The sequence below is a fragment of the Trachemys scripta genome, chromosome 19, assembly GCF_013100865.1.
Source record: "Trachemys scripta elegans isolate TJP31775 chromosome 19, CAS_Tse_1.0, whole genome shotgun sequence".
Taxonomy (NCBI): Eukaryota; Metazoa; Chordata; order Testudines; family Emydidae; genus Trachemys; species Trachemys scripta.
Window position 1 is genome coordinate 3,910,269 of NC_048316.1, and position 26,065 is coordinate 3,936,333.

The 26,065-nt window shown below is 49.0% G+C and overlaps 1 protein-coding gene across 2 annotated transcripts in view; it reads left to right on the forward strand.

The window, feature by feature from the left end:
- Nucleotides 1–25,782, forward strand: part of MEGF6 (multiple EGF like domains 6) — a 245,461-nt gene extending 219,679 nt beyond the window's left edge. For both annotated transcript variants that reach the window (XM_034753186.1, XM_034753187.1), the window contains 18 exons: nucleotides 1,018–1,146; nucleotides 1,682–1,813; nucleotides 2,650–2,778; nucleotides 5,219–5,347; nucleotides 7,490–7,618; nucleotides 9,456–9,584; nucleotides 10,481–10,609; nucleotides 14,526–14,654; nucleotides 15,459–15,587; nucleotides 16,231–16,362; nucleotides 17,989–18,117; nucleotides 19,715–19,843; nucleotides 20,014–20,142; nucleotides 20,371–20,499; nucleotides 22,166–22,294; nucleotides 23,124–23,252; nucleotides 23,904–24,035; nucleotides 24,570–25,782. In XM_034753186.1, the coding sequence (XP_034609077.1) occupies nucleotides 1,018–1,146; nucleotides 1,682–1,813; nucleotides 2,650–2,778; nucleotides 5,219–5,347; nucleotides 7,490–7,618; nucleotides 9,456–9,584; nucleotides 10,481–10,609; nucleotides 14,526–14,654; nucleotides 15,459–15,587; nucleotides 16,231–16,362; nucleotides 17,989–18,117; nucleotides 19,715–19,843; nucleotides 20,014–20,142; nucleotides 20,371–20,499; nucleotides 22,166–22,294; nucleotides 23,124–23,252; nucleotides 23,904–24,035; nucleotides 24,570–24,634 (2,267 nt within the window). In that variant the 3' untranslated portion in view covers nucleotides 24,635–25,782. The remainder of the gene's footprint in view (nucleotides 1–1,017; nucleotides 1,147–1,681; nucleotides 1,814–2,649; nucleotides 2,779–5,218; nucleotides 5,348–7,489; nucleotides 7,619–9,455; nucleotides 9,585–10,480; nucleotides 10,610–14,525; nucleotides 14,655–15,458; nucleotides 15,588–16,230; nucleotides 16,363–17,988; nucleotides 18,118–19,714; nucleotides 19,844–20,013; nucleotides 20,143–20,370; nucleotides 20,500–22,165; nucleotides 22,295–23,123; nucleotides 23,253–23,903; nucleotides 24,036–24,569) is intronic.
- Nucleotides 25,783–26,065: the final 283 nt, after the last annotated feature.

A 26,065-nucleotide genomic window follows, 5' to 3' on the forward strand; every position in this document is an offset into this window, starting at 1 on the left:
GGCTGGGTTCGTTCTGTCTCGGTGAATGCGCGTGGGTGGTGATAACTAGGATTCCTACAGGCGAGGCCTGGAGTATCCTACTTAGTGATCTGAGCCTGTGGTTATCTGTCACCACTGGGCTAAACAAGAAATGGCGCTTAGCATTGTACGTCCTGGAGTGCCGTGCATTAGCTGGTATCCTCGCAACTCCTAGGAGCTACCACGGGTCCCTTTTACAGGGAATATGTCTATGCTAGGGGGACTATACCAGCGTCGCTGTGGTGCTGTAACCCCATAGTGGAGGTGCAGCCTACAGCGCCAGAAGGGTTTTTTCTGTTGGTGTAGGAACACCGCCTCCCCAGGTAGCTTCCATCGACAGAGCTGGGGGTGAGGTCGGCATAGCTACGCTGGCCAGGGCTGTGCATTTCTCACACCCCTAACTGCAGGGGCGCTGGGACCATTTTTACAGGCGGGGGCTGAGAGCCATTGAACCGAAGTGGAAACCCCGTATATGATGGAAATCACTTCAAGCCCGGGGGTGCAGCAGCGCCCTCCCCAACCGCACCTTTAGTTCCAGCACCTGTGCCTGACTGCTGACACTCTGTTGACCTACATTTTAAACGTAGCCTAGGCCTGGGAAAGCAAGGCACCAAGAGGTGGTGCGGCTGGCCCAGAGTCACACAGCGAGTCAGTTCCTGGGTCCCAGTGCTCTGCTCAGACAGTCCCTCTGGGATCTGGCAATGGTATGGAGCTAAAGTCTAGCTGCTCGCAGGTATGTGGCTTAATCCTCCTCCTTGTCCGACGTACGGAAGGAAGCAGTAATGCCAGAAGGAATGCAGCCCCACAGTGTAGGTTCCTGGACCTAGCCAGCCCAGGCAGGAGCATCTGAGCTCAGGCAAGCAGGGTTTTAAAAGCATGTGGCTCTAGAGCCACGCTGGAAATCGGGGTGTGTAACACCACACGCTGCCTATCAAAAATGTAACTACCGCACCGTTGCTATAGCAGCAGTTTGCTCTTAATATCTCTCTTCCCTTGCAGTGTGTCCAGCTGGCTGGTTTGGGCCAGGCTGCCAGATGAGATGTAGCTGTGGGAATGACGGGCACTGTCACCCGGTGACAGGGAAATGTAGCTGTGCTCCTGGCTGGACTGGGGATAACTGCAGGAGAGGTACGGTACCCTTTGTGTGGCGTGGACATGGTGTAGAGGGCACCTCTCCTCGGTGTATGTTCGCTTTCATCTGTCTCCCCGTTCTGTCTCTCACAGCCTCTGCCTACCTGCCTTCCCCCACCCCTTCCGTGTTCTTTGTGGGGATTCAGTCTGTACAAAATGCAGTGGTACCCTGTGTTACCTTATCACCTACTATCAGAGGGGTAGCCGTGTTAGTCTGTAGCCACAAAAACAACGAGGAGTTGCATCTGAAGAAGTGGGGTTTTTTACCCACGAAAGCTGATGGCCAAATAAACCTGTTAGTCTTTAAGGTGGTACCGGACTCCTCGTTGTTCTTATCACCTAGTTTCTTTCCATTGACCTGGCCTGAGGAGTGCTGGCTGCGTTCCTCTTTCTCTCTGTCCACATGAGCCGTGCCCATTGATGGAAGCCACGCACATGCAGCGGAGAGAAGAAAAGCCCCCTCTCTTCTGTGTCTTTGCCCAGCTGAGCAAAGGGCACTGCCACTCAGGGCGAGGTCTCTTCTCTGTTTCAGCCTGTGACGCTGGCCACTGGGGCCCCGATTGTGCTAACACTTGCAACTGCAGCAACAGTGACGGCAGCTGCAATATGAGGACAGGACAGTGCATTTGTGAAGCTGGCTCCACGGGACTCCATTGTGATCAGAGTGAGTGTTGTCAGCAGGCTGGTCTCACCTTTGGTCTAGCCAAGCTGAACTCTGTTAGCTTTTATGGTAGGAAAAGGTGCTGGCCTGGCAGCCCTGCTGAGTGAAGACCCCTGCTTACCCACAATGGTTAAAGCGCAGGTAGCAACCGGGCCAGCTTCCCCCATAATGGCACATCTGTTGGGGGTGGGGCTGGTTCTTTTCCCAGGCCCGGTCTCTTTGCTGATACAGTAGAACACCAGAGTTACGAACTGACCAGTTAACCACATCCCTCACTTGGAATCAGAAGTACGTGATCAGGCAGCAGAGACAAAAAGAAAAAAGCAAGTACTGTACAATCCTCTCTTAAATGTAAACTGCTAAAAAAAAAAAAAGAGGGAGAAAGTTTAAAAAAAAGAGATTTGACAAGATAAGGAAACTGCGTCTGTGCTTGTTCCATTTAAATTAAGATGGTTAACGCAGCATTTTTCTTCTGCGTAGTAAAGTTTCAAAGCTGTATTAAGTCAATGTTCAGTTGTGAACTTTTGAAAGAACCACCATAACATTTTATTCATAGTTATGAACAACCTCCATTCCCAAGGTGTTCGTAACACTGAGGTTCTACTGTATTACCAATGAGTGCCAGTTGTGATTGGTATTTTGGTGACATGGATCTGTTCCCTAAGTCCTGGAGCAGAGACCACCAGTCCACTCCAAACAACCAGCCGTCAGATAGTGCTACTTTCATTCACTGCTGCCCTCACTTGGCAGGGTGCGAACCAGCGGCCCCACATAGCCCCTTAAAGTGACCCTGATTGGAAGGACGCTCTGGTCAACGTTGGTTGCCTTGTATTTGCTAGAGTGTCCAGAAGGATGGTTTGGGCTAAGCTGCCGACACCGGTGTCAGTGCGACAATGGAGCCGTCTGTGACCATGTCAGTGGGGCGTGCACTTGCAGCCCTGGCTGGAGCGGGACGTTCTGTGAGCGTGGTGAGTACCCTGCTTTTGCTCCTTTAGGAGAGCTAAGGAACCAGTCGTGTCTAATGGAGTCTCCATGTCACTGGGAATTGTACAGGACCTCCTACTGGCAAGAAGCACCCAGCAGGGCTGTGGGGAATATTGCACTGTCCCAAGCTGGCCCCGAAGTTTAATTCTGGAGATAGTAGGTTCATACAAACAAGTGAATGACAGTGCATGTAAATAAGGAGCCTCCCTGTTGGTATGTTCTGGTAGCATGAAGGCTATTTGATTTTGCATGGTGCGTGCATTTGAAAAGGGTAGCTCTGCACTTCCTGGTTCCCACTGAGATTGAAAGAACCAACAAAAGGCTGCTCTCACCTTATCTCCAACCTGGTCAGATGCAAGAAACACCAGCAATCTCACAGCAAGGTATCCCACTCCATGCAGGTTGGGTACTTTGGCAAAGCTCCCAAGCTTTGGGGTATTTATCCAAATCGAGCTGATGAACGTTTGGAGAGTCCCATCTTCAGCTGTAAGTGCCTTGAGGCAGGGACGATCTTTGTCATTATTGGCTTGTACAATGAGATCCCCATCCTTGGTAAGGGCCTTTAAGCTACCTCAATACTAATAGCCCATTACTGGTCCAAAACTTCTATTTATGGAGGCTAAACCCCACAGCCTTAATGTCCATCGATGTATTTGTAAAGCAATTCACTAACCAAAAGCATCTGCTTTTGAACAGTCCTCTGAGATTTGCCAAAGATTCAGACTGACACCAGCATGTTTGTCCGTTCCCAAGGGCCTGAGCCTTAATCAGGGAGATCACTGAGGGCGCAGATAATCCCCATGCACCACTTTACCTCTTACTCAGAAACCTGGGCCAGTGTTGCTTTTCCAGAATGCCCCTGGTTTCACGCCTTGCCAACAGCCATCTGCAACAAGCACAATAACGTGTGTTTTATATGATGAAAACCAAATAAATAAAAAACCTCCCTCCCGAGCTGAGTGAGACCTTGAAAAGGCTGTTTCAGTTCAGAGCAGGCTTTTGCTGTACAGCTTTAAGCCCCATGGTTTTACAGTGGATACTGCAACAGAGCCCCCCTTAGCGATGGCTAGAGGACAGCCCACTCGCACTACGAAGGGGAACACCAAGAGCTGGCAGCCGCTTTGACGACAGATTTAGGGCAGGGGTGCGGGACGGGAAGGAAGTGAGTGTTTTTCTGGGCACTGAGTCTGCCAGCAGCCACACCGCCTTGGAAGGCACAAGGGGAGCCCATTTCAAAGTGAAAGGGAAGAGACCATTAGGCCCTGAGACGAGCGCTTGGCTATGTTCTCACATGATTAGAGCCATGAATGCACAGGAGAAAGGTTGAAGGAGGATATGTACAGTTTTTATGGGACAGGAAATGTATCTCACCAATGAACCATGAAGTGAGTTCTCGCTACACAGGTGGGATAAACCACAGCACTGAATATGCAGGAACAAATATTCCGCCAGTCTTCCAGCCCAGTTTGTAATATGTCAATATAGAGTTTTACAGTATTGTTAACAGCTGCCAACCAAGGATCTCCAATCAGGTTATAAACATGAATGAATGAAGCAAGTATTAGGGCTTGTCTACACAAACACTTAGTTTGCAACACATGCAGTGTGAATCTGCCCTGTGCTAGCCTGCCATACATTATTCCCACGTGGACCCTGCTGATGCACACTAACAGTTCCTTCCTGCGCTTTGATCTACACCATTGCAAAGTGGGGTAGATAAAGTACACTAGGGAACTGTTCTTGCCCATCAGCAGAGTCCACACAGATCACTAGTGCACAGCAGGTGAGGGCGCGGTAGATTCACATCCCCGCTTGCTGTGGACTAAGTGTTTGTGTAGACAAGCCCACGGTATTCGTCGTATGTCAATGGGGAAATGGAGGCACAGGGAGGATAAATGACTTCTCCAAGATCTGAGGGTGAAATTCACCCCTGTGCAAAGAGCTAGCACAAGATCCTCACAACAAGACAAGTGGTAAATAGTCTTTGCATGGCTCACCCGCAGTTAGTGAGCTAGAGTGGGGAACAAACCCCAGAAATCTGGACTCTGGTCCTCTGCTTTAACCTGCCAATACCGCTTCATTCTCAGATACTGTATTGGTTAGTATAGTTACATTACTATAGAAAAATCAACTTGTTTGATAGGACAATCTGGGGCATTAACACAGGTGTGTCGAATAACCAGCCCTTGCCTTCCAGGGGTTGTGGCTCTCCTATTGCAGTACCCTGCAGTTCCAAGTTTGAATCCTGTCATGGTGCAAGGGTGTAACAATTTTTTTTTGCCAAGTTCCTACAAATCCACTAGCAAAGCACTTTATTAGAAGAACGAGCTATTGTGTAGTGTCCCTCTCTCCTTGGAAGATTTCCAGCCCTCTGCGCACACCGACGTTGAGACAAACATTTCTGGGCTTTTCCTGTTTTCCCAGCCTGTCCCGATGGATTTTATGGCCTGGAGTGTCAGAAAACCTGCACGTGTCTGAACGGAGCCCGCTGTGATCATGTGACAGGGCGCTGCATCTGTCCCGCCGGCTGGATTGGTCTTCACTGTAACCAGAGTAGGTTCTGAGGTTCTATCATTAAAATCTATCCCAATAGAGGATTCCCATTTGCAGGCTACTGGTGCCTTTGAAGGTGAATTTGGTCAGAGACGGCTTGCAGTCGATCATACAGTATCCTGATTTCTCCGTCTTGGCACGTGATCCAAAGAGATTGGTGTTTGCATCTCTCTTGCTGCTTATTCCCACCTCTGCTGCTTTCATGACACAGAAAGGAGTGTGACGTCAGGTAGAGAGTAAGCAGCAGGAGTTGATGGATGCTGATTGAGGCGTTAAACCCTGGGTGGCACTCCTGTCGGATGATACTACGAGAACGGGAGCCCTTGAAAAGGGACGTACCGGGTACATGGATCAGCTTTGAAGGTGGGTTTTACCCTTCCATCCCGAAGAACACCGAGTAATTTACAGCCCTTGGGCCAGATCTCAGGTGGTGTAAATCAGCATAACTTCACTGAAGTCAGTGACCCTGCTCTGATTTGCACCCGCTGAGGATCTGGCTCTTTCCAGTTGAAACTGCTGTGGCAGCGTAGATTGGCTAAAGGTAATTACTCCACCTGGATTTTGTCCAGGATGAAATTGTCCCTCTAGTGAATAGTTTTCAAAGCTTTTCATGAGGTGCCAGCCGCTCTTTAAGAGCTTGTGCTAGTGAAACAAACATTAGGGAGGGGGAAGGGAAGGCGTCTTTCCAGTGTGACACACACAGCTTTGCTGTTGCCTTCACATTGGTCTGAAGAGTCAATGCAATTGCTTGTGCCAAAATAATCAAAGATCCTGCTAAAGTCTTGCAATAATGAAATCCTTCATTCTCAGAGCACTGCTGCCTCTGTAGGAGTAGTAGAAAGGTGGGGGGTTCAGATGTAGTTTGAAGGCAGGTTTCAGACACCAATGTCTCCTGCGCCATTGATGGCTTTCACCTTCAACAGATGCGTGCTGTTTCCACAGATCTTTTCCACTTTTGATCTCCTCTCTCCATTTCAGTCGTGCTCTTTATTGGATGCTGAGAACAGCTGTGCCAGCCAGGGAGGGAGAATTGACTTCGGAAAAATAAGCCCCCCTCTCCCTGGCCCCCCAGACCTGAACCCTTTTCTATAACCCATGCCCATGGGAAGGTTCGGAAATGCGGAGTTGGCTTTTCTTATTTTTACATCTGCCTATTACTGCCAGATTTCAGCTAGGGCCAGATGTGGAAGTGCCAGAGTGGGCAGTTCTTGTGCTGCATCTAGCATGACTATGATCAGGAAATCCCCAAAGTCTCAGAGAAAGCCTGTTCTTGCAAGATTTCTAGCCCCGTTTTATAGACTGACGAAGTTCAGAGACACTTTTGACCCGGACCTGAATTGTGCAGCATTTATTGGAAACAGACTCCCAATCTCAGGGAAATTAGGGGGGCAAATTTTGTCTATTTTTCAGTTTACCTCCAAAAGTTTTGAATGGCTCAGCCTCTGCGCCCATAACTGCAGATTGTAGTGAGGTTTGGGGCGTCTGTGAGAACGGCTTCCTAATGGATTACTTTCAAAACATCATGAAAAAATAACATCCATATTTGTGAACTGCAGCCATTTATACAATCTGACTGTTATTTTCTCATGATAGTGTAAACATGTTTTACACACACACACACACACACACACACGCACTCTCTCTCCCTCCCTCCCTCCCTCTTTCTTCCACTTTTCTTGAGCAGACATAGCTGGCAGTTAACCTGACTTTCTTGTAACATTTTCATTGGTGAGGTTGCAGGTTCATCCCCTTTGTCTTCTCCCAAACAGTGGCATTTCTGAATCAGCAGTAAAAGTCTATGTAAGTAATACCTGTTACTGAGGCTACATCTACACTACAAGGGGGGGGGGTCGATTTAAGATATGCAAATTCAGCTACGTGAATAGCATAGCTGAATTCGACGTATCGCAGCCAACTTACCCCGCTGTAGGGACGGCGGCAAAATCGACCTCTGCGGCTTCCCGTCGACGGCGCTTACTCCCACCTCCACTGGTGGAGTAAGAGCGTCGATTCGGGGATCGATTGTCGCCTCACGACGGGACGCGATAAATCGATCCCCGAGAAGTCGATTTCTACCCGCCGATTCAGGCGGGTAGTGTAGACCCAGCCTTAGTTGTTGTGCCTACTTCTGTTTCCCTGCAGCTTGTGAGGCTCACTGGTATGGAGAGAATTGCAGTCAGGCATGCAGCTGCTTTAATGATGCCACCTGTGACCATGTTAGTGGACAGTGTCTCTGTGCGGCTGGATGGACAGGCGCCACATGCCAGCAAGGTAATACAACGTGTGGTCACGTCCTATTCCAAACTGTCTTCTTCCTTGGCGTGCGGAAAGAATCAGCCAGTGGAAAAAAAAATTCCAAGTCTCTGTGTGTTGTAGTTTGAATTGGCCTCGCAGCTGTGCTCTGGTGGCGTGGTGATGAGCCTGGATCATGGTTCAAATCATCTCCACTTGTGCTGCACATGCTAACTCTCAGTGAGGGCTCTGTCTTGCAAAGCGCTGAGCATTCTGGCCCTAATCCAGCAAAGCACTTACTCCCAAGTCAATGGGACTAGACGTGCTTACAGTTAAGCATGTGATTACGTGCTTTTTCTGGGGTCCTACAGCAGCTTAACATAACACAAGAACATAAGTACAGCCATACGGGTCAGCCCAAGGGTCCTTCTAGCCCAGTATCCTGTCTTCCGACAGGGGCCAGTGCCAGATGCTTCAGAGGAAATGAACAGAACAGGGCAATTTTGAGTAATCCATCCTCTGTCGTTCAGTCCCAGCTTCTGGGAGCTGGAGGTTTAGCCTGCAGAATCAAGCACTAAAGGAACTTTAGATAATGCAGATATAGCCTGTTTTACTTGACTACTACAGTAAACGACAGAAGTTGTTTTTCCACCAAGATGACTGCGTCCATCCTATGGTTCTTTGATAGAGAAGTTTTGTAGCATTGCCCAGACCTGGAAGAGCAGGGTGTTTTGCAAGCCAAGACAGAAGTCACTGGCTGCCAACCTCTGGCACTAAATTCATACAACTCCCTTTAAAAATAATTCAGTGTATTCCGGACTAAACAGTCTCCAAAGGCATCTGGTGGACAATTGAGTTACTTAAATTTCATGTCATCAAGTTACTGATCCCACCAGCCTCCTTATGCCAGGCACAGACATCCCAAGAAACAGAAGCACGTTCCACTGGATCCTGCAGCGATGGTGTGAGGCTCTATTGGTGACACCCCAGCTCGTTTCTATGGCAGCAGCGTGTGAAGTGGCAAGCACGGGGTTATGGACCTCCCTGCAGGGGCAGGAAGGAGCAGAGAAATATCTTCACTAGCAACAAAGCTTTTGCAGGAAAACACAGGCCAAGCATAGTTCAGCATCAAGGCTCTTTTCTTCCAAGTTTACTGTGTTATGAAAGGCACTCCCCGCCCCCCATCTGGCCTTTGGAAAAGCCAAGTGTCTAGCAGCCTTGTGCCAAGCTGTGCTTAGCTGGTGAGCCAAAACCACCTTCCTTGTTCCAATGGGCTATAAACCTCCAGTCTTCCAACTCGCTGTGCCACGTTTTGTTGAGACCTTCCCCAGTGGGACCCAGGAGTCTAATACATTCCCCCACACTCACCGATCTGGGCTCCATGTGCCATTTCCCAGAGGGGGGATCAATAACTAGAGCTGAGGTTCCCAAACCTTGTTTTGCTGCCCACCTGCTCAGGAGGTCAAGGCACCACCAAATGGCTAAAGTGGGAGCTGTGGGGAAGCTCGCAGAGGGTGGGGAAAGCATGGAAGAGAAGAGAGAGGTTACGGTACCGAGGTTTTCCATGCACGTGACTCCCTCACCTCTCTGCTGTTTCTCTCCCTTCCCCACCCCAGCCCAGTCCCCTGTGGCGTGACACCCCTTATGTGCAAGTAAAAATGCAGAACCTTCCTCTGGGGCCAGCTGGGCAGCCCCCAGGCATTACTGCATTGTGTTCTTGTTACTTATTTCTAGTGGTAGCAGCTCCATTTCATTTCTGTCTACTCCTAACCCCCCTCCTCACCCCCTACATTACAACAGGCCTGATCTCTGTATTTTAAACCCAGTGTCAAGAACTGCTTTCTGACTTTGGTCTTTGTCCTAATTTTTCCCCAAGCATGTCCATATGGTTTCTATGGCATGAACTGTCACCAGCACTGTCTCTGTCGGAATGGTGGAACGTGTGACCCCGTCACGGGGCACTGCACGTGCCTAGGAGGATGGACTGGATTGGCTTGTGAGCTGGGTAAGCACCAGGAGTGGAGCAGCTGGCCATGTTAACCGCGGGCCATTGGAACCTGCAGAACGTTTGTTGCACGTTTGACCCACTCCCGAGAAGTTTTCCCTAATTTCACTTCAGTCATTTCATGCCCCAAGATTGCAAGAAAATAGTAATTTGGCTGCAGAAGGATAGCGAGGAGCATTGTGGAGTCTCAAGGAACATTGTTTGGGCCATGTTTGTATTAAAATGTAATAAAAACGGGGCTACCAAATTCCAACAAAAAGCAGCAATGAAGCTTCAGAACATTTTGAGTTTGGCAGCAAAACTATTTGGAACCAGAGTGTGTCTGAGCTGGCGCAGCACGTGCCCAGGAGGGGAGTACAATGTGCTTTCTAATCTCATCTACACTCAGTCAAGCCTGCACTCAAGGGGAGGAACACCAGTGGTCAGTGGAGCCATAACTCCAATAGCCAGTCTTAGAACAATCTGGTGATAACAGCAGGGTCGTTAGCCTTCTCCCTCTAGAGTACGTCTACACTGCAGCTGGGAATGTGGCTCCCAGCATGGGCAGACAGACAGGCACTAGCTCTGCTTGAGCGAGAGTGCTAAAAAGAGCAGTGTGGACATTGCAGGCCCCATGAAGGTGAGGGCCAGCCACGCAAGCTCAGACCCAGGGATCTGGGCAGGCTCGAACTCAGGCAGCTAGCCCATGTCTCCACCGGAGCTTCAGTCTCCACACTGCTATTTTTAGCGTGCTTGCTTGAGCAAAGCTAGCGCAAGTCTCTCTACTCAGGCTGGGGGGCCTGCTCCCAGCTGCCCTGTAGACACATCCTTACTTTCTGTCTCAAGGAGGAGTTGTAGGTTTGTATTTCTGGTGCTATTTCTAAAACCACTTCAGTCAACTCTCTGGCTTCCCCTAGAATGTGCGCAAGGACGGTATGGTGTGGATTGCCAGCAAGCCTGCGACTGCCAGAACAGGGGGCTGTGTGACCATCAGACAGGCCACTGCATCTGCCGGGCTGGCTGGACTGGGCAGCAGTGCCAAAGCGGTAAGTGAAAGCCACAGGAGCCCACCAATAGTTGTAGCTCCTGCTTAGGACAAGGGAACGGGGTTGGCTGGCCTGAGCCCTCCCTCAGATGGAACCATCCTGAGGTTCAGGGAAGTCGAGTTGCCTTGTTTTTTTAAAAGGCTGCTTTTGATACAACGAGAAAAGCACAAGTCCTCTCTGCTGGAGGTAGCAGATACTTTGCTTGGTGCATCTGTTCTAGGTGCCAGGGAATTATTGAGTAAATAAAGGGCCCAACGTTTGGCTTGCACAGCTCAAGAGAAACATGCTTTGCAAACTTGTTCTGCCTGTCGCTGTGCTCCCCTCAAGGTCTGAACAAAAGCAATGTTATCCTGCATGTACGCAGCGCTGTACAGTCCCGAAAAGGCCATGTCCCTTCCCAGAGATCCTAACGTGTCATCCTGCTCCCCCCCGAAGTCAATGGCAAACCTCCAGGAGCAGACCCTGAATGAGACAGATACACAGCCTGCCCCTGAGCAGCAGATGGCAATGGAAGACAGAGTGAAGCTGAAATGTCATAGGAAGACCTCCTCCTGACCCAAGACTTTAATAGCTTTATGCTGCTCCAGATCTCCTTCCCTTCTTCCCCCTTTCCAGCTTCTGAGCTTACTCACTGCTGGCACCATTGTGCAGACCTGAAATACCTGGCTTCTGTCCTAAGCACCAGCAAGCTCTTAGGCCTGCCTTGTGTCGGCCCTCGTATTCGTCTTATCTACAGACTTCACTAAGTACCCTGGCGAGCCCTGTGCTATTAGCTAGTGTTGAAAGGGAGGCTGGCTTGAGAAAGGGGAGCCTCAGGGACTGGATCAAGTCCCAGAAGATCAGCAAAGGGGAGCCCCTCCCCTCCCAGAAGTTCCAGCAGCCACAGCAAGCGTGGGCCACTGTGAAGAGGGTTATTAGTCTGAGGCTGGTGATCCGCTGAAGCCAGGGGCGTGAGTGAGTTGTCTGCCGCAGCCATTCCCACCCTCAGCAGCATGGCTAGGAAAAGCCCTGACATTTACAAGGTGTTTACGGTGTCACTGTTTTGGTTCTGGGCTCTTGTAGGTATTGTGGGTGTGTGGCTGCTTTGTTCCCAGGATCATTAGCAGGAAGCAGGCTGTGGCCTGTAATATGAGGTTGCTGGAACATTTCTTAATGTGGGACGAAGGTCAGGCAAGTTTCAAGAGCTGTTTGGAGGCTTTGCAAAGCTGAGAAATCCTAATCTTCTCCTTCCCGAGTATCCCTTTCATGAGTATCCCTTTCACTGATGCACTCTCTGGCGGAGCTGTGTGCACGTTACGTTATGTGTAGCCTTGTTCTGCTCCCTCTCAGCCTCTCTTCACACAGGTCATTCCAGGGTTCTAGTAGTTTTTGTCCTCTCTCTCTGAACCCTTGCTGTTTCTGCTTGATTTTTCACCCCCGACCATGGCCATTCCATTGAGGTGTATAAGGCAGCTCTGGGGGATTTCAGACTCAGATGAAAGCAGGATGTGCTTTGTGAGATATCCGACCTCATGGTTAGAAGAAAAGTATCTGAATTTTTGGATTCTGCTCTGAACGGAACCTTCAGAAGCTTCTGAGCCTTCTCCCAGCAGAATATCGAGTGTTCTGCTACGTGGCATTGAGCTTCTCTTGGGCCAGTGTGCATGAGGGGCCAGGGCAGAGTTCTGATGGTGCCGGTGAAATTTATTTTAGTGTTTTCCAGACCTGGATGTGGTGTCATGATGCAAATTGCAACCAGCAACGCCAGGATACAGTTCTGTTTCTCCTTCCAATTAGAAAGTGCAGGAGAGAATTACCCACAGAAGCAAACGCTCAGTGGAAGATTCCAAATATCTGCTCTGTTCCATAGCCTCCCTGCTTGTTACCCTCACTTATTTGCATTGGACCTTAGCCATCTGGTTCCTCTGTCTGAGGAGAAAAGCAGATAATGAGATCCATGCCATAAAGAGGTTTGACTAGACTTGGCACACCCTCAGTACAGCCTCAAGTACTGTAACGTAAAACACACATCTCACTTAACCATCCACCATCTTTGGGGACTGGCAGGCACCATCGTCTTGGCTGGGTATTCAAGTCAGCCTCAAGGCACTTTACCAAATCACAGGTCCATGTCGCTGTGTTATATGGAACTCTTTGCACATGACCCTCCTCTAGTCAAGTCGTTGCTTTTCACAGGGCAGTTTGAAGCAGTGGATCATCATAACCAGAATGATGCTTTGCAGTGAAACTATTCGGGACTTTTTCTGTCTCACTGTAGGCATAATTTCACTACATTGAGACCACTGTCTATATTGACATTAAGATTTAAAAAGCCCAGCAATCCCTATCCCTTGCTAGCTTACCCCATCCCCACCAAAAGTCAGACTCCTTTATTTGACTTCTTTTTAGGGCTTGTTTTTTTAGAAAAGTTAGGTGTGCAAACGTGCACACACAGTATATGCACAACTATGTCCCTAATCTATGCTTGCAGTTACCCCAATTGCATGTGCAAATTGGGTGAGTGCATGGGCAAATGCACCTATTTTGTCATTTGCACATGCAGTTACTGAATTTGTGCACTCAGTCCTGTTGACTAGTTGCCAATTAGTTGTGTAGTTTGTGCAACTAACTTCTCTAAAATTCAGACAATGACTGTCTTTTCTGGTTTCCATCTGCTTTAAGAACCAGCCTCTCACTTCCTCATAGATGACAGGAGGAGAATGGCCCTGATGGTGATGCTATCCTGGCCCCCAGCTCTCACTAAATGGTGCCAGGAATAATGCTTCCAAAAACATTTGGCACTGTTAGAGAGAGAGAGACTTTCACACCAAATTAAGAAGAAGAGAATGTTTATGCAAAGAGCAGTTTCTCGGCTCACAACTTTCTTTCTTCCCCTCTTTCTGCCTGGCTCAGCTCTTCTCCTCACCTCAGCACCCACTTTCTCCCGGCCCTGCATTCTGCCAAAGTTTCTGACCTCATGGTCTGTTGTCTCAAAGGTAATGGTGATGTCACAAATCCAACAGGAAGTGCCAAGTTCAGCCCTGACGTAGCTGTGTGCAACTCCGCTGACTTCCGTGGGAGTTGGAACTGTTTAGGCCAAGGCTGAATTTGGCCCAACTGACCTTATCACCTCGCTTTATGAACAGAAGAATCAGAAAATCCCACTTTTAGAAACAAGCGAAGATTGTTACGGAGAGTGCAAAGAAATGCTGAGTCAATGGCTTGCCCAGCGGCCTGGCGATTTCAGACGATGGGTAATGGGAGATGGAGCCTTTTCCCCGGCGCTCACGGATTCGCTCTTACCCAGAGCAGTGGTGATTAACACGTTATTGTCTGGTGACTGGACAGTGGCCAGTGTCACGAGTTTATTCCCAGTCAACAAGTTTCCCCTTTGACAGGTAAAGCAGCAGCACAGTTGGCACTAACTGGCTCCCTTGTTGATGGTCTCAGTCGAGAGGCCAAGGACTGACTGGGCTACAGAGATTAAACTCTTCTCTTGCTCCGAAAGCAGCCGCGGTACAGGGACCCTTTCAGTGCTCCAGCCAAGCAGTGTTGGGAAGCTTGCCCAGCTCCTGCCCATGGTGTACCGCCTCTGGGGATGAATGAAGGACCCCATTCTCCAGAGCTGTCAGTCTGGTACCCAGCGCCACCACCAAAGAAAAGAAACAAGTCTGATCTATTTGATCCTGTTCCCAGTCTCGTTAGGCCCAGCCCTGCAGACCGACAGATCCCATCTGACTTGTCAAACATGAAGTGAAACATAAAACTTCACCCCCTGACATGAGAAAACGAAAGGGACATAAAATAAACATTTGAAGTTCTTTGTGCCTGGCGAGCATAGTTTGAATTGCCCTGTGTAATGAAACCAGACCCTGCCCGTATTCATTCTGTAGCACCCCTGTAACCCCCACCACTCTGTACGTTTGAATCTCTGCAGCTTGCCCGGAGGGTACGTTCGGAGAGCACTGTGCAGAGCAGTGCGCCTGTGGGGATGGAGTCTCGTGCCACCACGTCACTGGCGCCTGTGACTGCCCCAGGGGCTGGAGGGGCCAGCGCTGTGAGAAAGGTGAGAGAATCACACCCCTCCTCACGTCGTCTCTGCTGCTCAGGCTGTTCTTGTGACGTTTCAGCCTCAGATGAAGCCACGGAGCCTGGATGTTTTGGGAACGAGCTCTAGAGTAACAGACGAAGTGGGAGTAGATGGCTCAGGGGATGGGCGAAATGGGCTATAGAAAGCGGTGTTTACCTCGGTTGCTGTAACAAATGCTGCCGGCTAGCTGATGTCAGAGTTCAAGCCCAGTACAGTCCCCAGTAGACAGATAGCCACAGCATTATTGGCACTGATAGGCACCAAGACATCTCAGCAGAGGCCCAGGACTAAATGGGTCACAGAAACTGAACTCCCACTCACCTCTCTCACAGACCCTCCAGGCCAAGGTAGCTTCGGGGAAGCTTGTATGGCTGGTGCCCTGCTGTACCTATTCGGCTAAGAGGACTGTTCTCTTAGCTTGTCAGTCTGGCATCTCTCAATGCACTAGAAAGAGAAGTGTGCCGAGGAAAGGGGGCATTGGGATGATTGGGGGAAGCAGCCAGACTTTGAGATTTGCTCAAAGGAAGGAAGGAGACATCGGCTTCTTAGCAACTGCTTGGACAGACAGTGCCCGGTTGGGACACGACACGTCTTCAGCGCACAGTGGTATTCTGTGGGGCATTTCTTTCACATTTCCAGAAAGGCTACAGCAATATCGCATTAACCCTTTAATTACACTTGATTTTGGGGCCATCAAATTCCTGCTGGTGCTGGGCACTAGGAAGAATTTGCAAGCCTTTTGTCTTGATTTCTTTTCCCTGCCTTGTTTCCTTCCCACAGCCTGCCTGCCTGGTTCATTTGGGAAGGACTGTGCCAGCCGCTGTGACTGCCCCCCCGGAACGCCTTGTAACCATGTCACTGGCCAGTGTGGCTGCCCTCCAGGATTTATGGGCCATGGATGTGAACAATGTACGGAGGAGGGAACAGCCCTTCTACAGTTACTAGCAGAGTCCAGGGAACTAGACGGGTCAATCCATTACTACTAAAAAAAACCCAATGCATTGCCAAATAGCAGCTCACACTTTGGCAGGTGGTGCATGCCCACAGAATCATAACAGAGCAAAGGGAGCCAAGTGGGAAACCAGAGCAGCATATTCCATCCAAAGGATTAGCAATAAATCAGAGTAAGAGCGAGCTCCTGTGGATATGAGCAAGTCTGGGAAAGACAGAGGCATGCGAGCACATTCTTCAGTGCTGTAAGTGTATGTATTTCAGAGCTCTCCGTGCATGTGTGGATGCATGATTGCAGAGGGCATCTAGTATCTGAAAATACTTCCAATCCTCTTCAATCCCACACTCCTTTGTACATCCTAGCAACTACCCCCATGGTCCTCACAACAGGATACACCAGCGAGACTGGTTCCCATTTCCCCTGGCTTTGAGTGGTGGATGAACACCATGCGCACTAAAGGCCATTCTGGGTTTTGATACCAATAAGTCCTGCTCTACAGTGGAGTTCTAAATCTGACCTACATTAGGGAGTAGGGTTTGGGGGGAGACCAAGAGCCCCTACAATAATACTGTGGTGTCTTCATCTCCTTCCTTCCTACAGCCTGTCTGCCAGGGACCTTTGGGCTGAACTGTGCTCAGGCTTGCCAGTGTCCAGAAGTGAACCAAGACTGTCACCCTGTCACTGGGGCGTGTATCTGTGCACCTGGTTACCATGGAAGAAATTGCCAGCTAAGTGAGTTTGCGCTAAACTTTGTCTTCCGCGTTGTCAAGGTTCATGTGACTTCATCTGCTGGATGCTAGCCAATCAGGGACTGTGTTCTTCATGCTGAGTGTTCCAAGGTGAGGCCATGGTCATGTATCAGGGCATAAGCTGATGGGGTCAGGAAGGAAGTGTCTGGTAGCATTCACAATTAACTAATCAGAGGAGAGGGGACTCCACCTTCCTCTGCAGCACTGGATATTAGTCATGGCCAGGAACTGAACTCCAGGAGCCTTGGGACAGCTCCAATATGGCACCTCCTGCATTTGGATTGGCTGTCATCCCAGCTTCCCACCGTGCTTCCCTTTCCCCTCACTTGTGCAGCTTGAGATTTTTTAAAACATTTCCCAGGTTGGGGGAAATGATTCTGCCCAAGCAGGCGTTTTCTGTTCCCTTTGGTCCTCCGTCCTATGTCCCTGCATACTCTCACATCCATCCATCAATCCACGCCCACACACGCACGCTCTCTCTCACCCATACACACATTCTCTTACTAATCAGTGAGTTACATTTTGTGCCATCAAAAACAATTTAATATACACACGTGCCACATTCTGCCATTTCCCATCTAACCCATGGACAAGGTGGCTACGTTGTACGATGAACAGAGAACTTTTTCCTGCTCTTTTTCCTCTAAGAGTAAAACTCCTTGGATCAGTTTCCCTCTGCCAAGAGCAAGGAGGGCTATTGAGAGACACTTTCACCTTCCTCCTTTTGACTGTGCAGCTGGAGGAAGGGCGGGGATTGATGGGCACCTTATTGCAACCCTCTTGAAATAATCCCCCCCAATTTCATTTTTGTTCAAAGTTTTCTATGCGGTGGTTTTAAAAAAATGTATTTTCACGGCACTAATAGCTTTTCCATTAGGAGCCTACTTGAAAAACAGGGATGTCGCTGATTATTTTGTATAGTTCTCTAAAGATTTGGTTAATGCAAGATAAAATGAGTAGCCAGTGCCTAGGAGCTGTGAGCACTTCCCCATTCTTTATGCCGTGCTTTATGTCCGCAGGTGCTAGGAGGATGAAGGAACCCAGGATGGCCTTGCGCTTTGATTATTTCTGTCACAATATGTGGGTTGTATCTAATCAAAACAGTCCATTCCATCACGCAGTCCATTAGGCAAAACCAGACCTGGCTTCCTGAATCTTCATCCTGCTGGTGTGCATGTCGTGTCAGCTGGGCCGCTGTCTCTGGCTCACCAGGAGATCTTTGTTCGGATTAGTCAGGAAATCAGCAGCTTCTCACTCAAGATAGACAGGAAATGACCTTCTCCCACCTCCTCTCACTGAGTGAAGTGAATTGGATGGTGTCATTCGCTGGCATATATTCATACCAACAACATTTACTCACCAATATCAATTGTTGTTTTACAAGCAAGTAAAGCAGGGTTAACAACGTCTTTACAAACGTTTGTTGATGAGTACATCGGCGGACCCCTTAGATTACCAACATGCTGCGCGCTATTTCGAATCATCTTGTCTTGTCATCAGCGATTAGGGGGGAGACACTTGCATTGTGAATGTCAATGCACATGCCACATGATCAGTGTCTGGGCTTTGCCGTTTTTCTAAGCATTGGATTTTTTTAATTTCCCCCCAGGATGTTCAGCTGGTTGGTATGGCCCCAATTGTGAGCAGCAGTGTAAGTGTAGGAATGGAGGACGCTGTGAGACCACCACAGGGACATGTCAATGTCCCGCTGGGTACGTCGGCGCTGACTGCAGTATCGGTGAGTGTGCAGGGTATTGCCCGGGGAAGTCTGCTTTAAATCTCAATGGGGTGAATCCTGGCATTAGCTGCCCACGTGCAGCTTCCTTTACCGCCATGCACATGAATGAGATGCTGCCCTTCAAGAGAGAGCAGCAGTTGTGATGCGGGCCACAGTCTAAGAACATTGCAGGCAGACTTCAAGTAGCACATTTGCCTTCCAAGTCCAGCTTTGCAAAACATTACACCGAGTATCTTCCACTGCCTAGTTTAGAGATGTCTGCTAGCAGAGGAAGTGCTGGGAGTGAATTCTCAATTACTGCTGAAATGCATGGACCATTCCTCCTTCCTCTGACTCCTGTTTTCGATGATTCACTGTCCAGAACTACAGTAAAAGCAAAAATCCATAAGTTTGGGGTGTTTCTTACACTTAAAAGGTTTCAGACAGTAGCAGCGGAAGGGAGTCACATAGTAAACATGCCACAAAAGAGAATAATAAAACACCCCTCTACAAAATACTAATAAACTCCTTAATGCGGAAAAGTCTTGACAGCTTTGGTTCATCTTCTAAGAACAGAGTCATGAAGCTTTTGCCTCTTGGGTTCCTGCAAAATGTTTTCTGTCAAAACCCCTGCAGGACTGATAGTGACCCTGCCAAAAATACCTTTGTGGAAGGGAATTTTCTTATTACTCATTGGGGATGGGTGTTTTTTCTCCAAGCGTTGTTATGGTTCTAATGATGCATCAGCTAAACAAAGGGAAAGTGAATTGCTGCAAAAATTCAAGCTGTTGCCAAAACGGATTTTACCAGAGGGAGCTACAGAAACAGGTAGGCATTTAAGATGATCATGATGTGCAGACAGAGAGATGATTTCATGCTTCCTAACAGTCAGGGTGGCTAAGCACTGAAATAAACTCCCTAAGAAGGTTGTGGAATCTCCATCATTGGAGATTTTTAAGAGCAGGTTGGACAAACACCTGTCAGGGATGGTCTAGTTTATACTCAGTTCTGCCGTGAGTGCAGGGGACTGGGATTAGATGACCTCTCGAGGTCCCTTACAGTCCTATGATTCATGGCATGAGTGGCTCATCTGCAGGGTCAGGAAAGAAGCCTTTCTCCCAGGTACAACACTACACCATTGGCTGTGGGCACTACATTTTCTTCCTCTGAATCACACAGGAGAGACTGGTGGACAAAGAGCCTGTCCACTATTACAGCTCCTAAGTAACTGATTTAATTTCTTACTTTTATTGAAATGGAATCGCTTTCTTCCTGGGGGGTTTTCCTGCACCATAATGTCTGCCACACGTGGAAGTGCTGCATTAATCTGGCAGTTCACGCTTGCACCATCCCATTGCTTGGCTCTGGAGCCTCTGTTAAAATGCTTTCCTCCTTCAGCACAAGTGATCTAGATGGCTCGTTTCTTCTCTACCAAATCAAGCCTAAGATCACATCGTTAGTGGCAGAGCCTTGAAAAGAACCCGAGTCCTGACTCCTTGTCTCAGAGCGCTAACCACCAGCCACATTCCCCTCCAAGCCAAACCAAAACCCTTCCTTTTCAGCCCATAGCCTGCTTCTAAGAATGCTAATGTCACCATCTCTCCTTTCCCCCTCCTAGGCTGCCCTATTGGTCGCTATGGCAAGGACTGCATGCACCTGTGTTCCTGTGGAGAAGGAGCCACCTGTCACCATGTGACAGGCATCTGCATTTGTCCAGCAGGAAGAACTGGTGCCAGCTGTGAACACGGTAAACATTCACCATGGTGCCATTTAACCAAGCTTGGGTATTTCACCACTGTGATTTGGAAAGGGCTGTAGGGTTGGGTACAGGCAAGCTACCCCAGCCCCATTGGTGTAGTATCTGTTTGATCATATCAGGATTTGGGTTCCCACTCTCTCCTCCTTTGTCTTTTTCAGTCTGCCAGAAAAACCAGTATGGGGCAGGCTGCAAGCAGACGTGCTCCTGCCAGAATGGAGGAATCTGTCATGCGGCCGACGGCTCCTGTTTGTGTGGGCTTGGGCGGACCGGGAAATTCTGCGAACTGGGTAAACCCCCTGGAGGTGTTCTGTCCTGGCACTGGCCTGGCAACTGTTAAACTAACTGAGTTTGTGTTTAGAATTGATGCCCTCTTTGCCACAGCCACATGCGTAGCTGTGCCCTCCCTCGCAGGGCACCCTGTGCGGCCTGGCCTGGCCACAGGTCACCTGCTGCACAGGACGTGCTCGCGTATGAGCCATGCGCCAGTTCCTCTCTCTGAAACATGTTCCCCGCAGAATGCCCACCTGGGAAGTACGGCGCCAACTGCCAGCTGAACTGTGCATGCCGGAATAATGGGACTTGTGACCCAGTGACGGGAGCCTGCCACTGCCGCAGAGGGCACTATGGGCACTTATGCGAGCACAGTAAGTTCAAGCAGCGGAACGGCTGCTCCTTCTGCCCTCTGCGGCTGTGTGTTGGAAAGATGTTTAATGTGGGCACCGGGGGACATAAGGCAGAGGGGCAGCTCTGACTCGCATGGGGGCAGTTTGAACGTCACAGCAAGTGAGAGGCCCAATGGCACCATCACTTCCATACACACACATGCAGCTGGGGAGGGATGCCAGGAGGTCCATCAAGTCTAGTATCCTGCCTCTGGCAGAGGCCAAAACCAGAGGCATCCACACACTGTAAGACCTCTTGGTAATGCACCTGGCCCGCTCACCACTGCTCTGTCCTGGGGAGGGGTAAAAAGGAGGCATGTGGACAAAGCAGCCTGGTGAGCCCCTTCAGCCCTGACACGTGACACTTGTCAACCTAGTGTTGGTCATAACATTGCACAGCCCAGTTGAAATTGCACTGGTGTGTGTGTCTGGCAGCCCTGTACTCCACAGGCAGGTTATCAGTCAAGTTAAAGATGCTGTTGGTTTGAATGTCCTGTCCTGTGTGTGTGCTTGGAGTGTGCACACACAACCTGACCCACATTAGCAACTGCTTAAAAACAAGCCAGAGCACAAAAAAGCAGCAGCATGGTCCCTACTGTAATGTCAGTAATATTTTGTTTCGTTCGTGTGCTCTGGTCAGACAAATACAAACCCCGATTCCTTAGCAGTAGTGTGGGAAAGGCAGTGCTACCACCCACCTGCATCAAAGGGAAAGACTAGCACATTTTGGGTAGTTTCACACACTCGTGGACTGAACAGAGACACTGGATTTATGGCTTACATCTACGATCCGTAACCCTCCAACACACCCTTTTTGTCCTATGACTGCAGCGGTGTTAATGGGCCACTGTGCGCTTACTACTTATGCTAAACAACCTGTTCCATCTTGCATTTAGCTGTGATACTCAGAGGAAGAGCTCTGTGTGGCTCGAAAGCGTCTCTCTCTCACCAACAGAACGTTAGTGCAATAAAAGATATCACCTCACCCACCTTGTCTCCCACTTAAATCTTCCCCTGTTGTTCACTAAAATGGAAGAGAACTTCCATGGGCAAAGCCTACTCTGGCCAGCCCAGGATGTCCGTGAAATAGTTCAGATGGCTGAAGTGTGAGTTGTTGTGTTCTGAGCTTAGATCTTTTTTGCTATTGAGATCCGTGGAAAGAGTAAGACATGACACTCAACAACCTTCCTGAATTTCAGGCGCTGACTGTGGGTAGTTTGCAAGCTCTTTGTTCGATGTTTGTACAGCGCCTGGCACAACGGGGGCCTGCTCCGTGACCAGGGCTCCTAGGCACTACAGTAATAAACAGGGCTTTGGAGCTGTGCTCCGTTGCAGCTCCACTGCGCCGGGCTCCAGCTCCGGCCTCCGCTTCAAAGCCCTGGTAATAAATGATGATTATTTGTGGATCCAGTATGCAGCAGGGAGCTAAAAGAGAGACTGAGAGCAGTGGTCCACTGGTTAATCCCTCCTCCCCGCCTCATAACACAGAGCAGGATTGTCCCTCTGCATCTTGAAACTTCCCAGTGTAAGCTCACGCCTTCCTCCCACGGGTTAGCGGGAGGGTGAGCTGCTGGGACCCCCAGCGAATAAGGCCCCATTGAAGCAATCTGTGTTTACTAATGAACTTTCCAACTGGCTTCCTTCCCAGCCTGCCCGCCAGGTTTCCATGGACTGCGTTGTCAGGAGTTGTGTGATTGTCAGAATGGAGCAACTTGTGACCCAGTGACCGGTCAGTGTCTGTGTCCTGCTGGCTTCCACAACGACCGTTGTCAGACAGGTATAGATCACTTCAGCGTATTGCCCATCAAAAGGTGACGTGTTGTCACTGCTGATCTCTCTTATACTAGTGTGCGAATCTATAATGCCCCCACTGCCGTCAGTGAATATACTTCCAGCTGGCCCCAGTGGCACTCAGCGGGGCATTGTGGGGAAGGTACTGCTGGCAAACAGGACATGTGTTAAGATCATCTTAAAAGGGCTCTGGCCCTGTAACTATGAGGTAGCATTCACTAACCAGAGTGCTTGCCACCCACTCGTCAAACATCAAACCCACCGAGGTAGGAAGTAGTGCCAGCCAGCCCCACTGTGGTGTTCACACAGGTAGGGAAAGTGGAGACAGCAATGGACCCCTGGTGCGCTGCTCTGATCCTAGACAACACTTCTTAGATTCCAGTTTTCTGCTATCTCGAGCCAGTTGGAATGACTCGAATTTAGACAAGCAAAGGCACAAAAATACATAAATAATCAAGCAATTCGTTATCTCTCCCCCAAAATTTTCTGTTTTGCACAACCTCCCCCTGGAGATAATTACTAAACTGAGTGCACAGGGCCAATCGCCACACCAGAATCAGCTTCTGTCACAAAAGTCAGTGACAAAGGCCTCCTATTAACGGGGCATAGCCCTGGCGTTGCCCTCAGAGGGAAGAAACATGCAGGGTTTCCCGGTGCCTTGGGATCATTTCCAGGTAAAGACGACTGTCTCTTGTCTTGGGCGGGGAGTCCCACAGGATTGGCTCAGAATTGGGAAGACTGGCTGTGTGAAAAAGCACAGACCGAAGGGCCGGAGATCCTTGTGCTGCCCTTCACCCTTTCTCTTGTGCTAACAGGCTGCGAGGAGGGGCGGTACGGAGAGCGTTGCCAGCAGTTGTGTGACTGTGAAGGAAACGCACCGTGTGATCCAGTCACTGGGCGCTGCCTGTGTCCGCCCGGAAAAACTGGCACCAAGTGTGACCTGGGTGAGTGGGGATTATTTGCAACAGACATAACAGGTGTGCAAGTGATGATCTTAAGACGGACGCACTATCATCACTCTCTGTCTGGGGCTGGGACTACTAAAGGGAGGGGCATTTTTGCAGCCTAGCCAGAAGGCAGCCGACCTGGTTCGTCTTGCACCAGCCTTACCCTAATGCGAGAGGAGAATTGTGTTTTATGAATGTGACCTAGAGAGCCAATGGGCACAAGTACTGAAGTTATATGGAATGTTTGATGTGGAGGACTGGATGGCTCCAGGTGCTCCTGTGGGATGTGGGGCCGTTCACCTCTAGGTCGCCCAGCAGTGACTCAATGCCATGCTCCATCTCACCCTTAGGGGGTGGGTGGCCCATCACAACACACTCTTCTGCCCTGATTGTTAGCCAACAACTGAATGGAACCTGAACTGCGCTCTGGGTCCTTGGGGTGGTCTAACAAATCCAGGGGTAAGGTACAGTTTGGGAGGAGCCTGTCCCATCCCGCTCCTGGGGCAAACTGCCCCCTTACCTTGCACCAGGCCTGTGCTTAGTTCTGTCACCTCAGTATCAGGCAATGCGTGGACAGAACTGCAAGCGAACGCGCTGAAATAATTCCAGCTCCTCCCAACAATCTCTCTGCCTTTCTTACCCCTCCAGACTGCCGCATGGATCAATTTGGCCCAGATTGCACCCTGACCTGTGACTGTGCCTCTGTCAACTCTTTCTGCAATGCTCAGAATGGCCAGTGCACTTGCATTAATGGGTACATAGGACCTACCTGTCAAGAAGGTAACCGCCGGCAGCAATGCTGCTATTTCCATAGTTCCCCGTCACCCCGCACCAGTCACTGATTGCAAAGGTGGGGCAAGATGAAAATGGTTGTGGTTTAGTGCTTTTAATGTGGGGGCACCCCTCTAGCACTGTCATGCCGTCTGGGTTTTGAAATTTTGCAGGATTAATACAACCTAGTGTAGACACGATCCTCAGCTAAAGGAGCCCTATGGCCTGGACCTGACAAGCTCTCACCAAAGGGGTTTCCATTGGGCAGATGGAGGGGTTTCGCTTTCAGACACGTAGGGTGTGGGTACCAACAGCAGTGTGGTGCTAGTTAGGGTCTGCTTTCCTCAGGCAACTAGCTCCATTAAAGCTAGCTTGGGTAGCTCTACCCTGCCTACCCCTGGCGAAAACCAATAGCATTTGAGTAGGTATGAATCAGTCCAACAGAGGCAATGGTGGCATCCCACAGCAGAGGTGGAGAGGGCAGTTTGACCTATGCTCCTGAGCCTTCTATAAGATCTCACATTGTTCCCTCTTCTCTTGTAGCGGTGGCAGCTAGAATATCCTACCTGTTCTCTCCCAGGAGAGTTTTCCAGCCTGTGAAACATTAGGTCATACAGCCACCCTGTCGGAGGAAAACAAGAGTCAGCTTGTAAACAAGCCCCTGGTCCTTCTGCAGAATCTGTCTTAGCTCACACTAACCACACAGGAATTCTTTTGGTGACTGAATTCTGGGCCTAAGAGGTTTGAGGCTATTGTACACAGCTCACCTCTGCAAGCAGACTGTGAACCAGTGTGTAAAAAGCCACACACCTGGAAGAAATGCTGTTGGAATTCCATGCTCAATAGAGGATCACAAACTTTGGGAAGCATTTCATTTTTACTCTATAATAGAGACGCAGTCGTTCAAATGTGGTTTTTCACCAGGGGGCTATTACTGGACTCCTGTGGCTCATCCTCTAATTTTTTTTTATTGTGGGCCTGGAATTTTAATCAAAATACATATTTATGTAAAGATGTACAAATGTGTTTTCATGCTTGGTAGCCAAAGATCCCTGGCACCACTGTGTGGACGTGCTGCATCACTTGATTTTTGAACTTGTGAGCAGTCTTTCATTGTAGTTTACCATTGGCCACGGTGCTGTAATAAAATAAACATTTGATAAGTTAAAAGCACTCACATTTAAGTTCCAAAATGTACTGTAAGTCCTGGTTCCATAGAGGAGCATTTGATACTCCTGGGTGACAAGGACTCTGGGGATTGTGCAAACTTTGTTAAACTAATGAGACTTGACTTACACGTGAGTGCTTCTTCCAGCATCACATGAAATGCAATCTGGTTTGTAGTAGTATGTATATCAAATAATGGTTGGTTGTAGCATAGTAGATCAGACTCAGTATTTGTAACCTCATCTTTCATCAAATGAGCAGTGCGTCTTTGCAAATAAACTTGGTCAGGACCCAAAGAGCTGAGATACTAACCCGTTTATTCTTGAGATGTTTAAAGGCAAGTTTGTTTAAGGTGTTTTGCACTCTGTTCCACTGCACAAACTTAATATGTTACACTCTCCCTCGCCACAGCTGGGTACAAGAAACTTTGTTGCTTTAAAAGATTAATTTAGCTGCTCATTTGATGAAAAGTTATTTATTTATATATGTTCTACTTTGTACTCCTTTTGAACTGATGATTGCTAGAACACAGTATTATGTCAAAAACAAAGTGGTACCTGGTTTGGATTATAATAAAAGCTAAAGGGAATATGGTTTCATTGCTTAATATCTCCAAAATACACTTATAGCCAGGACCAAGCTGTGTACCCACGCTGAATGCATAGAGAAAAGCAATACTAAACGTTTTGCTCTGTAGCATGCATCTGACGAAGTGGGCATTCACCCACAAAATCTTTTGCTCCAATACATCTGTTAGTCTTAAAGGTGCCACAGGACTCTGTTGCTTTGCTCTGTAGTGCAATTTATACCACATCGATCCAGCTACAGTTCAATTTGTTCTTGATGGTGTCAGCACACAGTCCCAATGTCAC